At 39.8% G+C, this 16,314-nt stretch overlaps 1 protein-coding gene across 1 annotated transcript in view; it reads left to right on the plus strand.

Moving 5' to 3' along the window:
• The window catches only part of SLF1 (SMC5/6 complex localization factor 1), an 86,216-nt gene extending 70,449 nt beyond the window's left edge, over positions 1-15,767 (plus strand). Inside the window, exons 15-18 of the mRNA XM_075271887.1 lie at positions 1,679-1,776; positions 11,329-11,421; positions 11,764-11,946; positions 15,218-15,767. Of these exons, the coding sequence (XP_075127988.1) occupies positions 1,679-1,776; positions 11,329-11,421; positions 11,764-11,946; positions 15,218-15,747 (904 nt within the window). The 3' untranslated portion in view covers positions 15,748-15,767. The remainder of the gene's footprint in view (positions 1-1,678; positions 1,777-11,328; positions 11,422-11,763; positions 11,947-15,217) is intronic.
• Positions 15,768-16,314: the final 547 nt, after the last annotated feature.

Here is a 16,314-nt window from a genome sequence, read left to right on the forward strand (position 1 = left end):
CCAGGCACAATGGGTGCCATTTTTAACAATTGCCACCATCCAGCACATCACCTGAGGGCATCAATCGGTTGCCATGAGAGTAGGTAAAGGAAACCTGTTCGGAACATAAAACCACCTACAGTCCCTTATGAACCAGAGGTTTAGTGTCCCAAATCACCCTGTTACAATGCTATCCATGGCTGCATTAAAAAAAAAAAAAAAAAAAAAAGATTTATACCTACCCTGCCGCTGTACTCCTTGTGCCAGCACAGTTTTTCAATGAGACCAGAGGAGTCCACCTCGGCTTCAGTGCGCATGCCCCATACCTCCCACACTTGCACAGAGAGCAGTCATATGGGACTCATTGCACTGTTCACTAGGTAATTATGAAGTTTTTTTTTATTTTTAATGCGACTGCAGATTGCATTAAAACAGAGCAATTTGGGACACTAAACCCCAGGTCTATAAGGAACTGCGGGTGGTTTAGTGTCCCAAATTGCCATGGCAGGTTTCCTTTAACACTTTTAGCTCTGAGCTCGCTCTTTTCAGGGTTTTTTTTTTTATACAGCATGTGAAATTATTTAAAAAAAATTTTTTTTATACAATCCACTGTTTTGCAAATGTAAATTACATCAGCTTATGCGGCGTTCACACTTGTGCCGCTGTCCGCCCTTTGTGATTCCGCCTAAATCCTTGGAAAAACTGCCTAGGGATGGCTTGCCGGCGGTCAGTTTGAAAACCCATTAATTTCAATGGGTTTTTATAGCAAATCGCCGGTGTCCGTATGCATGGACTTTATGTCTGTGCTAAAAAAAAACAAAACCCAGTGGTTTCATGGCAGAGAGGCTGTATACGGACACCGGCGGTTTGCTTTAAAACCCTTTATAATGAATGGGTTTTTAAACTGACTGCTATTTGTAGGTCACTTCCTGGTAATCGCTAATTATTCTAGACGGAATAAATAAGTATACACCTGTATAGTGACCGGTTTCTAGTTCTACCTCTTCACATATGGACAAGGAGCGCACAGTATATATGGTTTCAGTTGTTCATCTGCAGATGTCTTTGGCGGGTTTACATTCCTTTCTAATTAAGATCTTCAGGCAAGACGTGTAATAGAATAAATCACTGCTTACCCATCAGACAGGAGGCAGGATGTAAGGTGGTGTCATAGCTTACAGGTGTGGAACTATTCAGGAAAGAGCGTATTCTTCCCAGGATATATAACCTGTCTCCGAACCCTTCATGACCCTAAACTAATATCCATGCCTGCAGGTGTGTGTTTGTGTGAGAACAATCCTAGAGAAATTTTACACAGCTTTCAGTAGTGAAGTGAATGCGGGGTCCCAGGTTATGTGTCAAAGTGGTTAATTTATTGTTTAACCCCCTCCGGTCTGTATACTTTTTACCCATAACATCACTATATTTTTCTCCTTTGCCTTAGGTTCACATATTGGGAGAGAAATATAAGAAATGGCGCAAAGGGAAACTAGAATCATCTCTTAAACCTGCTAGATTCTAGCTTGAAAGGCAAAATATAGAGTAGAAAACTGGCATTGTATGGGGAACAACTGTAGTTTTACTTTCTCTATAATATCATGCGTCCTGAATTAGTAGCATTAGATCCCTGTTTTTTATTGCTTGGTCTGAATAGCTGTATGATAAAATATTGATTCATTCATTTATTTCAATTGAACAGAACTGTTGCAAAGTTAAGGCATAAAACAGGAGGAACAAGTTTTAATACCAAGGAGCCTCAAGTTAGTAGACAGACATGCAGCAATCTAGATGTAAAAGGTATGGTAAAAAATTCTAAATTTTCATTTATTGTTCTTATGGTGTGGATAAAATGTATAGTGAAACCTCTTGAGAACACCACCTCCTTTCCCTGACCACAATTTCTGTGACGGATTTTCAGTTTTCCATACTAGCCACCTAACCAGTACTTTTTTGGGTGGTTTTCTCCAAGAACTTTCACTGTATTTTCTTTTGATACTAACCAGGCTATACATGCCGCCAATATATTGCAGTAAATTGAATTAGGCCTAGTTTTAGTAGCTGTGCATTAAAGGGTTTATCCACGGAGAAAAAAGGTTCCCTGGTGGCCACAGAGTGTGACGGCCTAAGACTAACAGCTATACCCCTCCTCACTTCTCGGTTACACACCAGTGGCTCCGGATCTCCTTGTCTGGCCGGTGTTGCCAGCTCTGCAGGGAACTAGCTGAAGTTGTAGGTGATGCCATACTGAAGCGCCAGCAACATGCCTCAATGGGGAGAACTGGAGCCGGCACTGTGTAATGAAGGAACTAGGAGGATTGCGTATAACCACCTTTGTGTTATCACTCTCCATGGATAACCCTTCTAAAGCAGTCTGTAGATGGCACCTTCAGTAGTAGTACAGTGTGTATGAGTGTCCTCATCAAAGTGAGAATGTCTTTCTTATATGAGGTAATTTCACGTGTTGTTTGCCGAGATTGAGCCTCACCTCCCAGATGCAGTAGAAGAGAAAGAGGATCCAGCACCCAGGACTCTTGCACACGGGAGTAGGGTTAAAACTTCGCTTTTATTTTTCACATTAAAAGTTCGGACATCTCACAATAATGTGGTCCATATGCAGAGGTGGTACTGTTTAACGCCGACGCGTTTCAGTGCCGTAGCACCTTAGTCATGGCATACTGACAACTGTTCTGTGAGGACTTTATATACTAAAAAGATTTACATACATATGTACCTCCAAGATATTTGTCTGTATATAGTTCACATACTTGTATACTGAAGGCTCAATCTCTTCTTTCTTCACCAAGGTAGATGGTTGATCCACAGTAAGGTAGAGCAAATCCAACGGGATGATCACCAGTGTGTCCACATGAGGGAAGGACTTGTCTCCTGACTCCACCAAAGTTGGATAATTTATTTTATCGTTTTGACATAATTGTCACTCTTATTAGTAGCCTTTACTACCTCCTATAGTAGTCTGTTGACTACCTTTTAAAGCAATATGCACTCCAGGATACAAGAATTGTGGGTTGTAGTTGCCAAACTAAACACAGATATTTGAATGGAGCCATAGTGAGATGACGCAGTGAGCTCCTGAATGGCCAGATCGCTACCGTAGAGCTGTAGGTTCAGTACAGTAGCGTTCCCGTTCAGGAGCTCACAGCATCATCATGCTCTATGGTGCAGTAAGATCCATTTATGCATCCATTTTCAGTCTAAGGACTTTGGGTATAAACACAGCCTTAAAAATCCTACCACTATCCAAGGCCAGCAGGAGTCAAGGGGTGTTCCAGTCTGAGACTTATATGGCATAATCACAGGAAATATGGATTAAAAGTGTTACCCAGTGGAAAAAAGGTTTGACGCTACCCAGGCACTGCAATGGTCCCTACTTCGCAGTCCCTCTTAGCACTCAGGAAATGTCACTAAGCCAATCTCTGAATGTTAACAAAAGAAAAATTTGACCAGCACTGCTACTCAGGAACAACAATTTTACAATATAAAATAGTGTTACAGATCTTCTTTTTTTTCCACTGTTCTGGTCATCCGGTGGATCAAAACAACGAAAAAGCAACTATTTTCGGGAACATGTGTGAGATGGACACCTCCCTTGCTCCCTTGCTTTCCTCCACAGACTTCTCCCTAGCTGTATGTGTCTTTTGCTAGATTTGCAAAAGTGGCCATAACTAAGTCTTCTGATTTACGAATACATGTAAATGTTAACTTTTTTCTACTGATGTCACACGCTTTGCTATACTTTAGAGCTATATTAAAACACTTCTGCTGGTTGTCACTGAAAACATAAGAAGTCCAATTTCACACATATGTCTAACAGTCCTACACTTCATAGAACACATATGAGTATAACAAGCTCTGTAAAGGCACTGAACAAGTAAGTTAAACTAGAGAAATTCAGCCCTGAAGCCTAAAGAAGTGAATGAAGCCATGGGCTACAACACAGATGTAGCTCAGGAGTAATACAGTGATTTTTTATAAAATTATTTAACATTTTATAAGTAGTATTTCTAGTATTTCTTTAAATGGTGTTTGAGGGTTGACATTCAGTTTAAAGGTATATTTCAGTAATAACAAGTTACCCCGTCCAAAGGATAAGTGGTGATTTGCTTATTATTTGGTATCTACCCACTGGGACATCCATTGATCACAAGAGTTTGTGTTTTGCACCCCAGTTTGAAATGGGGTAGCAGGTCAGAAATGCACACCTTCACTCCATTCATTTCAAATGGAATCGCTGGACAAGGCTGAAAGTATGGCACTGTGGTGTCTCCAGCAACTCTCATTCAATCTCCAAATGAATGGAGTCAAGGTGTGCATCTCCGTCCTGCTGCTCTGATCACACTGTGATGCAAAACACCCCTGTACTTGTGAATGGTGCAAGCTGTCAGGCCCCCGTCAATCCTTTGCATAGGGGGTAACTTTATGTTACTGTAATACCCCAGTAGTTTTCTGAGCTAAAAATATAGATGACCTATCCTTATGGTAGATCATTAATATCAGATCGTTGATGCCTGATACCTGGCATCCCCATTGATTAGGTGTTGTCAGCAGTTGATACACAGAGAATGGAGCAGGAAGCAAACAGCGCTGTTCTCTATGTAGTGGTGGAACTGAGTCACTGCAGTTTAATTCCCATTCAAATAACCTGGAGAAACCTGGTTTGGCCACTACACAAAGAACAGTGCTGTCTGCTCCCTGCTTCATTCACTGTGTTGATCAGCTAATCAATGATTTTGCCAAGTGTCAGGCCCCCATTGGTCTGATATCAGTGACTTACCTTGAAGACAAGATAGTTCATCAATATTTTTAGATGGAAAACCCCTTTCAGCTCACTAAACTCCAGCAGCCTAATGCAGTGCCTGTGTTCAGATACCTATTGAAATATGGAATAGGGTTGACATTAAAATAAAACATTTATATGCAATTTATGTTGTTTTCCCACTACAACATTGGTCCTGCATCTGTTCTGCTAACAGTGCAGCCATCATCTGATTTGGTAGTATAATGCCGCCTGTCTATCTGTGTCAGGCCTAGACATTTTGTGAACAAAGGCTGTGTCTTGTTAGGCTGCAGAGATTTCACATATGGACTGTTTTACTCCAGGCACTGAGCCCAGACTGCATCACCCTTGGCTTCATTTACAACTCTATTTAAGCCCAAGTATTTGAGTTAAAAGGGACTGCTTTTGCCCAGATCATACGTAAGACAGTAAAGTCGAGATTTTCACAGGACCAGTTCAATGTTGCGCATACATGTAATACCATATTAGTGTAATGATTCAATAAATGACAGTATAAGATGACAGCTTGCAAATTCTACACTGCAATACTGAAGAAAATTGCAGCAGAAAAAAATTACTATTTTTTTACTTAGAGGTGTCGCCGAGCAGCCACAATAGTGCAGCATCCGAGACTTCAGAGCACAAAAAATACAGTGTATGACAATCTTCAGCTTCACCTCTCATACAGAATTCTACGGCAGTTCAAGTACAATATGTATCAATTGGTGCTAGATTCTATTCACATTTTGAGCAAGTTTCAGGTTTTCAACAGATTTTTTGGCTGATCTGTTTGTGGCTGATGCAGTCGTCTTACCATTACAGTCAATCATGGGAGAAAAGCTGAAACTGCTTTCCAGCAGGTGTATTTTTTGCAGAAGAGAAAAGCGCAGCATTCTATATTTGCTTTCAAGGGGCTCTATCATTGGGAAAAGTCATTTTTAACTAAGCACACACTTGCATAGCCTTTAGAAAGGTTATTCCACACATACCTTTTGTATGTAAATTGCCTCAGTGGTTTTTGAATGAGCCTGTTTTTATTCATATGCTAATTAGCCTCTTGGTGCACCCCGGAAGTCTCATCGTGCACCCTCTGCCTATTCTTTCCTATGTATGTGTACAGCACAGGCTGCTGCTGATGACTTCCTGATTGCACACACGGGAGATAGTAGCAGGGACAAGGCTGCTGGGGATTTCCTGTGCTGGCTAGAGGCTAATTAGCATATGAATAAAAACAGACTCATTCAAAAGACATTTGAGGCAATTTACATACAAAAGGTAGGTATGGAATAGACTTTCTAAAGGCTATGCAAGGATGTGCTTAGTTAAAAATTACATTTCCCATTGATAGAGCCCCTTTCAGGATGTAACTGAAGGCTTGAGTTTGCATCAGTCAAAACCTGAAGCTTGCTGGAAATGTGAACAGAGTCTCAGACCGTTTACAAGATAAGCTATTCCCGTTTTTCTTTTAAAATCTCTGGTTGTTGTCAGGGAATGAGAACACAGATTTATTTATTTACCCTACTTGGTAGAGGGGTTTCCCATTTAAGAAATTGAAGATTTGCTGTCAGGATCCCTACAGGTAACAGCCGATTGCATGGGGCCTAATAGCAGGTCATCTTGTGGTCAGCCTATTGGCAGTGGTGTCTTCTAAGAAAGAGTAATTGTTCAGAGCAGATAGCTCCTTTAACCCTGGCACTTTATCAGAGCATTGTACCTGTCCCTTTGGTGTACCATAGTCTTCATCAAGCTTAATCCATTAACAAAGTATGCAGTACTGGTATGCCATTGGTGCTGTGTAGTTAGCGCAAATCCCTTTACATGTACGGCACCATCCACAGCAAGTGTCAGCAGTGTATCAAGGTGGACATTCTACTACAATGGCTGGGATCACAGATAACTTTGTTTAGACCCTTTGATTCTATTGTCACTACTAACTTTGGCATTTAAGTGGTCAACAAGAGGAACTGGGCTCCCTCTGTTTTCCCCTTGACCCACCACATCATGGAGCATTGTTGGATTGCTGTGGCAGCCAGGAACCAAACACAGGCTGCTTGTCAGAAAAGAAATTCTTTGATAAACTGATTTTACCAAAGATTTATAGAAGTGATCAAGCTATCACAATGTGAATCCCCCTATTGTTACTAAATAGATTGAAGTTTAAAGAGGAACTTTTACCACCACATAATTTAATAGCTGCTACTTCACTCATTCCGCCACAGTTGGAATTTTTTGTCCTTCCCACCACCATTCCTGCACAATCAATGCTGTTACTTTTGGTGCCTGATATACTATTTAAGCTCTGTACTGTCAGGAGGGGGGTGTCCAGTAGGAGCAGACAAGGGTGTGATTCTGACCTGTGACACTGAGTGCTTCTGATTGGAGCTCTGGATCACACCCCCTGCCTGACATCGCCCTTTCAACATTACAGAGCTTAAATATCACATCAGGCACCAAAAGTACCTGCACTTGTTACTCAGAAATGATGGAGGCTAGAGAAATGATTCCAACAATGCTGGAATCAGTAGATCAGGGCCTGTTAACAGATGCTAAGAACCTGAACTGGTGGAGGTGGTGAAAGGTTCTCATTAATAAAGTTTACTTAAAAATATGTTCACAGGAAAAAAAGGTATGTAGTTGAATTCATAACAATCTGTACAATAAAGTTATTTACACAGTATAGTGCACATCTTAATAAAATAAAATAAATGTATTTATTTTATTTCCCCCAATAATAAAAATTAATTGTTAATTCATATGTACTGTGTACTAGTTTTATTTAAAAAAATATTGTGATGCAAAAAACAAACCAACCCACATAGGGATACATTGAAAGAAAAATTAAGAATAGCTTTTGTATAGGAATGTGGCAACCCTATTTTTCATGAAATGTTCTATTGTACAAAAGTAGTTAAGTATCTATAGTTGTTATTACTACAATCATACTGACCAGTAGAAAGGTAACTCATTACTTGTGCCTCACAGTACATGAATACACAAAAAGCACATCTGAATCAGGAAATAAAAACTTTTCCAAGTTTTTTTTTTCTTTATTTAAACTATTCTCCCAAAAAAGGGTAAATCTGTACCCAAATTGTGGCATTGAAAAATATAAATAATCTCATGAAAACGAGCACTGTTACAGCTGTGTTACAATAATAAGAAGGTATGGCTCTCTGATCACACCAAAATATGCTTGGGGTTAGCGCTGAAGTTTTGCTCAAACTCTCTGACACATTTGGAAATGTCAGTGAAATTGCTAATTGTATAATTTTTGGCCAGAACGCCCCAGAACACTAGTATAAATACATAGATATTGTTATTATTATTGTTTATTTATATAGCACCATTAATTCCATGGTGCTTTACATTTGGGGGTTTGCATATAGTACACAAAATATACAGGTAGATATAATACAAACAATGACTGACTGGTACGGTGGGGGCAGAGGACCCTGCCCGCGAGGGCTTACAATCTATGGGGGAAGGAAGGAGAGGCAGAAGGAGCGGGGGAGACTGTACAGATGATGGTGTGGTGATAGTGTTATTGGAGGTTGTAGGCCTTCCTGAATAGGTGAGTCTTCAGGGCCTTCTTGAAGCCTGTGATTGTGGGGGTCAGTCTTATGTGTCTTGGTAAGGAGTTCCAGAGTATGGGGGATGCACGGGAGAAATCTTGGAGACGGTTGTGTGAGGAGCGGATGAGAGCAGAGCGGAGTAGGAGGTCATTGGAGGATCTGAGGTTACGTGTGGGCAGGTAGCGGGAGATTAGTTCAGAGATATATGGAGGGGCCAGGTTGTGGATGGCTTTGTATGTTAGCGTTAGTAGCTTGAACTCAATTCGCTGGGCTATAGGTAGCCATTAAAGGGATTGGCAGAGGGGAGCAGCCAATGAACATTGGGGGGTGAGGTGGATTAAGCGAGCAGCACAGTTTAAGGTGGACTGGAGGGGGGCGAGGGTGTTAGCTGGGAGTCCATGGAGAAGGGTGTTACAGTAATCTAGGCGGGAGATTATGAGGGCCTGGACGAGCCTCTTAGTAGTAGATACATCTTCCCTTTTCTTCTGTACATCCAGAGTTTAATAGCCTGTTCTGGTCAGGTCTTGGTCACACTGTTGTAGTGTTCAGTATGGAAAGAAAAATGGAATATCACTAGAAAGAAGTTTTTCTTCTACAATATTATGATTAATTTCCAATTTCCAATAAACTGAAAATCCCTTTAAGCTGGTTTAGATGTGACAAAGTTCACAACAGTATGAATACTCATAAACGTGGAAGTTATTAGCTATAATTGACGTGAGCCACTTTATTATCTTCATCAAATCCGAATGAAAAAAGAGCTATTGATATTGTTTAGATTTAATACATTGTACGTTCCTTTTCGATATTTAAAACCAGTGAAAGAAATCAGTTGGTTTTTTTTTGTTTTTTGTTTTCTGATGTTTGTGACTAGCTTTATGCTCTTTTTTACATTTGCATCATGGCTACTGTATTACCTGTTTATTTCAGGTCTCCTTTTTTTTTTTTTTTTTTTTTTAATACTCTTTTAGGAGATTTTCGATTATCTCATATGTTGTTTACCAAAAGTTAGCTTTACTGTACTGCTTATTCACACAGTGGCATCAAATGTGACTTCTTGTACACACTATTTTTTTTCCTATTTTCTCTTATTGTCTTGGACATAGAAGTCTATGGGTCTGTAAAAAGAAAAAAAACAAAAAAACAAAACACATCTATCTAGTTATCTATGTGCAGTCTGGTTTTCAAAGTGATGCTGAAAAAGAAAAAAACAACAACTGGGTGCCATATGGGTGGCATACATATCGCCGAGGATACAATATGAAAATACACTACCTTTTTTTTCTTTATAGTCCGCAAAACTAATGGTGTGACAGCGGCCTAAGGTTAAGTTCACACAACAGAGTGTAGAGTGAGTGCAGGGTCTGTGCTGCACACGTCCTTCTCACTGACCCATTTGCCCCAAAGAGTGATTTGGATCTGTGAAAATGGCCCCAATAGTCCAATTTGTGAAAGAATAGTGGATGTACTATTTTTTATCATGGATCATATGCACTACACAGCCAATAAAAGCAGCCGTCTGATGAAGGCGCAAGACTCTTTTCAGATCAGGTTTTCTACTGTGCAGAACATCCATTTAATGGCCGCAAGCTGAATGTCAGCCATTTATGTAGACATCAATGTAAAAAAATATATATATTATATATTAATTATTTACAGGCTCTGTTGTGTGCATTTATTTATTTTGCTTACTTATATAGCGCCATCCTATTTCACGGCTCTTTACAGAGATGTTGTCCACACTGTCCCAAGTAGGACAATCTAAATTCCTGCAACTCCTTGCAGATGTTGTACTGCACTCCAGTGTTGCATGGCGTCAGTGCTAACCACGTGAGGGCCCAGCCAGATCTGTAGCTAGGCTATCCTTCACCAAGGGGCAGAAGGTTATCTCACTACCCTTACGCTTTATCTACATACATTAAACAGGCTTGTTGGTACGCTCTTGACAATCAGCACCCCGGCATGTGCCCCAGTTGCCCTCACTCCTCCGGGTTATGCCCTGATCTGAGCTCCCACAATGCCTTCTCACTGGTAAGAAGAAACCAAGAAAATTCTGATTATTGCGTTTGATGGAAGTTCTATATAACAAGCTATTATGTACCTTTTAACAATAGAATAATTTTGGGTTCTAAAGTGAAAAATCCTTATAAAATAAGACGTAAGAGTCACGTGCTCTCATTCATTAACCCATTCTTGATTGCACACAGCACCCTATACTAGTAAAGAACCACAGTTTGACACATTGCATTTTCTGACAGGCCTTGAAAGTCCACCGTATACATTGCTTATCCATTACAGCTAAGCAGTAAGATCTCGGTCATACAGACTCTTCCAGTTTTCTTATAGCCGCTATTGGCTGAACGCGAAAACAACTGTAAATTGTAGCGGCTTGTCATTTCAGCTTTCATTTTAAATGTCTAGATTTATATTGTCCCCTTTTCTGCACATTATTCGCAGTGTGTCTCTGTAGTCAAGGCAGCTTACCGAGGAGCAGCAAACCATCTGCTAAAGGATTTGATATTGTGAATTATCCTTTACTGTGTGGAGGCACTCGTGCTTGGCCAGAGACATTCATTTGAATTAAGCTATAAATGCTGTATAAAAGGACGACTCGTGTAATGGAGGTTCATGAATAATTTTAAGGGAAGGGCAACTGCACACTCTAAACTTTTATTGCCTCCAAACCGAGTGTTTTTGGAGTTCACTGTTCATTTTGAGTTTTTATTGTAAGTCATAGAAGCTTTAAAAGCTAAAGGAGGAGGATTAGGGGAGAGAATTCGGCAGCTAGGCAGACACCGGGCTGCTGAGACTGACTGCTCACTTTATAACACATCGCTGGCACTGAGTTTTTGCTGTGTTTTTTTTTAATATTATAAAATCCCTTATCGGTACAAAATGAGCATTTGATAAAACGTCTTGTCACAGGCTGTGATAGGCCACGTTGTAATATTATTATATATTCCATTGCATTTTCTGTGACAGGAGAGACAGCCATGCATAAAGCTTGCAGGAGCAACAATGTCAGGAAGCTGCACGTACAGCTCTCCCTCCCTGGAGTTGACATTAATGCAAAAGGTAAGATTTTTTTCTTCTTACTTACACATCTGGGTTTTTTTTCATGTTAAACTCCCACCGAACAATCCTGTAGCGATTTTCTGTATTCCGCTATTGAATTCAAGCTGCTCGGAGTCATATTAGTTTTTAAAGTGTGTACTATGTGCTAAGATGAACAGTGATCCTGACAATATTGATTTTCTTCCTCCATCCTTGGTTTCTCTTATGATTGTTTAACACAGACAGTGCACACAGCGTTGTTCTGCTGGCTTTCTTCTCTTCTCCTTCCCTTTCTTCATCATGTGGGATGTGTACAGTGTTCTAGATGGATTCTCTTTTAATTGTTGCTGATTTATAACTCAGACAATGCAGGCTGGACGCCTTTACATGAGGCTTGTAACCATGGCAGCACAGAATGTGTCCGTGAAATTTTGCAGCGCTGCCCAGAAGTCGACTTGCTCAGTCATGTGGATGGTGTGACTCCCTTACACGATGCTCTACAAAACGGACACATTGAAATTGGCAAAATACTACTTCAGCATGGGGGTAAGCAGATACAGATTTCAATATGCTTCATTTTACTATATAATATTTTTTTATATTCTACTTTTTAAAACCTATTCTTGCTGAACGTAATAATTTATTTCAATATAAATTCTACTGTAACAATGTTTCATATAAATCATTCTCTCCTTACGCTTTTTTTTAGTTGTACTATGACATGTGATATTTATTATTTGTATTGTCTACATCATTGCAATGTTTGTTTATTTTTTTTGGATTATGAAACATTTTTCCTAAATTCTGAAACCTTTCCAAAATTCCATTCAGAATATATATTATGTTTTATAAGTTTCTTTTATACAATTCATAGGTATTTGCCCAGCCTGAAACACATGACATGATTGTTAGATTTTTTTGAGTTGTTCACAATACTGTAATAATTTTTGGCTTTATGGTGTAAGTTGCAATCGCTGGAAGGCTACGACACGACACATTTTATGGCTCTTAAATCACCATTGTAGTTTGCTGTCAGCCTTTTTGTAGGCTTCTCCTGCCCTCTAAAGGCCACTTGGTGTTTCTATTGGAAAGCCTACATCCGTGTCTGTCTCACTCAGTCTTCATCGTTCCTCATGGCTGCTATTTATTGAAGTGTGTTTGTCTGTCTCCTAGGTGTTTTATTTATCAACAGAGGCGACTCAAGCCAATACCTGGCTACGCTTCAATCAGTCTAAGTGATGCAGCCGCCAATATTAGATTAGACGCCGCTCCTCTGCAGGAAATAGCAGTGGTGCAGGATTTTCTGGACTGATGTGAAGAATTGGTAGGGGTGATCTTCTAGTCCAATGGGAGGAGATGGAGTTGAAGTTGCATTCGTCAAGTTCTTTACACTCCAGTGCTGGCAGTATGCAGACTCATCTCTGGCGCTGTCACAATCTGGGGATTGGCCTGTCACATAAGCAGAGAACTGCAATAGGAATGTGGTTTGTGCAGTTAATAGAACATGTTTGGTTACAGTGCATTTTACATGCAGCTGTCCTTTATATTAAAATGTAAATTACTGTATAAATTCTTATTACACAGTATTATTACTATTAGACTAGGGGCAGGCAATCATTGGCAGGTCATTTGTGGAACTGCAACTCCCAGCATATTTGCTCTGCTCTTCTTTGAGCTACCCACAGAAGTGAAAGGATAATGCTTGGAGTTGTAGTACCACAGCACATGGAGCGCCAAAGATTGCTCATTAGACATTAAGCTATACCTTTTTCTTATTAGAAGAACAAATATTTCTAATAAGAAAAGATCTAATACAGGGTCTAATCTCCAACCTTCAGAACACCAGTTGCTGCAGAACCACAATTCCCAGCATGCTCCTTTCACTTCTGTGTTTAGCTCTCAGAAGAGCAGTGTCTGTGTATATATATATATATATATATATATATATATATATATATATATATATATATACAACTCAACTGTCTCAAATTTTTAGAAACAATCTCTGCAAATTTGACTAGCCCTGACCTGAAAAGCTATAGAATTTGCATAGATATAAGTGCTTCTGCCCAGTTTGGTTGCGGTTTTGTAGCAGGGCCTTCGTGAATGGAAACCCTCTCTTAATTCTATGGTATTATGTATCAAGACATATCTGGTCCTTAGAAGGTATTAAAATTAGATAATGAGGGGCCACAGTGACCTCAGATGAACAGCAATATACAACAAATTACACTTTGTCGGGGCCACACGGTGGCTCAGTGGTTAGCACTGCAGCCTTGCAGTGCTGTAGTCCTGGTGTTCAAATCCCACCAACGGCATTAAACCATCTGCAAGGAGTTTGTATGTTCCCCCCGTGTTTGCATGGATTTCCATCCCATATTCCAAAGACATACTGATAGGGAAAAATGTACATTGTGAATCCTATGTGGGGCTCACAATCTACATAAATAAAATTTAAAAAAAATTACACAGTGTCATTAATAATTTAACAAAAACTAGGCCAAAATAGTAGGGTGTGTAAAATGAAGCACACCCCTATTGCTTCCATAGGGATTAAGAGGGTAGGTAGCTGCCACATGCATAACTTTATTCATTTATCATCAGTGTAACGAATAGTCGGTGTGAACCCGCTAAGTCACCTAACTGCTTTAGTTTTGAGCTACATTTAAGGGTGTTGTATAAGTGATCTCCCTCATTTTCACCCTTTAACTTCCATACAGGTATCTGGACTTCACTGCAAGGAGACCTCCCTTCTTGGACAGGTCCCAGTGTAGGTGACAACTGGGCATGGGCCCAAAGTACCAGGGGTTAGGCAAAGAGTAGTCCAAGGACACGCCAATAGATTAAGGCAGGCAGCATAAAGACAGAAAGTAATCATGGTGTATATAGCTCAGCAAACAAGAGCACAACGCAGACAAATACACTGGAAGATAATCCAGAAAACGAACATTATACAGAAGGAGCTATAGACAAGGTAGAGACCTTTCCTCAGGTATGGTGTGATAGGTGAACCTTTATACCTGCAAACTGATGGATATTGACTGGGGAAGGTTTACTGATGTGCCCTGGTCCTTTAAATCCGAGCATGAACTTTAGAGTAAGTAGCAAAGGTAACTTGGTGACTGTTACTGCAGGGAAAGGTAATATGTCCCTGTACATTCACCTCAAGACTGTACAGGGACATATTACATGTCAACCATGGACTCTTCTGTAAACTAAAGTATTTCCAGTCAAATGAGAGGCCTTGGGTCATACAATAAGACATTGATCCCAAGAACGTTTTGCAATGGCCCAGTCAGAGTCCAGGCCACCACCCCATTGAAATGCTGTAGTGGGACCTGTAAGAGAGCTGTATATAGACAAGTACCCAGACACCTCATTGAAGTAAGGCAATGTTATAAAGAAGAGTGGGCCGCTATTCATCCAGAGCCATGTGAAAGACTGATAAAATGTCATACAGAAAAGTATTGCTTTAGGTTATTGTTGGTTCTACAAGTGATTGATTCATGGGGTGACTTAGAATTTGTTATATGGTGGTGTTCATCTTACGTTGCGCCATTTTTACCTAATTTTATCAACCTCTTATCTACTTTCTATAAGGCCTTATGTCTTGTTACATAAAACTAAGGTATTCAAAGAAGGTTTACGTTATTTTCTGGATGGATGGATGGATGGATGAATAGATATATAGTGCAGCATCCATTATTATTATTGCCATAGCTACATAAATGGCAATATATAAAAGTCTATTGTATTGTCACCCGGGTATGGTAGAGGTTTCTCTCTTTAATAACTCAATCATTGTGTCTTTTTTTAGGAGCAGCCATTTTGCAGAAACAGGACTCCGATGGGAACTTTCCTCTGGATTATGTATTTTCTCCACAACTGAAAAACGAACTTTTTGCGATAGTTCAAGTGAAAGACTCGATTGAGGATTTTCACAAAAATGCCATTCAAGTGTCCAATAACTGTAAACTAGAATTTAGTGCATTTCTTCTCTCCAGAATGCTGGTCAATTATATTTCTGTCTATGGTTTACCTTCAGATACTATCACTGCTAAAGCACTATATCCCAATGTCGCTTTTGTAGTTAGTCATACGAAAAGTACCCACACTTCCTTCAGCAATTCAGTAGTGGAATCCTACCTGGAAGCCTTGGCCACCATGCACAATTTGAGTGACTTTTTACAGTCTATTCCAAAGGCGCTCCTTGAGAAGCCTGGATTCAATATGCAGGTTCTACTGTCTCTTCTTTATACTTTGGCCTCCTCTTCACCAGTTCGTAAGACTATGAAAATAAATAGTTTTGAGGTGCAGAATAGTAATAGTCAGCTTCGAATGTCTTAAGGCGCTATTGTTAAAGATACAATCTGGAAAAAACGGGTACTGTTTTATGCTTCGTGCAGGACCCAAGTGATTGGATCATATAACCTCTAGCTTTGGTGCTCTTTAAATACTTGTGTCATGGTCCGTCCCCAATTTAAATGGGTGTATAGCAGTGTATCAGTTTTTTTCAGGAGTTTTCCTTTAAGTTATCTCTACAAGACCAGCAATAATAATTGACACTTATGGTATGTATACCCACTTTTAGTACACTTGGTACTGCCCTAACCACATTTTCAGTATTTTATAGTCTATGTTTTAAAGCTGACATTCTACTTATACCTATCGTGAAGAGAGTGCAAAAGAAAGATAGTGTCATACAGAGCAAAGAAATTTGGCCGCCTCTTCAGCTTTCAGAATGGTTGACAACTAGTTTTCCCTGGATCTGAAACGTGAGATCTACCAAGTTCTGCAGTGTTATTATTAGACAGGGCCGGCTTACTTAGAGACCTTTTCTATCAGGGCTGTTTTTATGGCCAAGCTTGCCCGTCACCTATGTCCTCAAAAAACATTGCTTTATAGTATCTAAAA

Source organism: Leptodactylus fuscus, chromosome 1 (genome assembly GCF_031893055.1).
Source record: "Leptodactylus fuscus isolate aLepFus1 chromosome 1, aLepFus1.hap2, whole genome shotgun sequence".
Lineage (NCBI taxonomy): Eukaryota > Metazoa > Chordata > Amphibia > Anura > Leptodactylidae > Leptodactylus > Leptodactylus fuscus.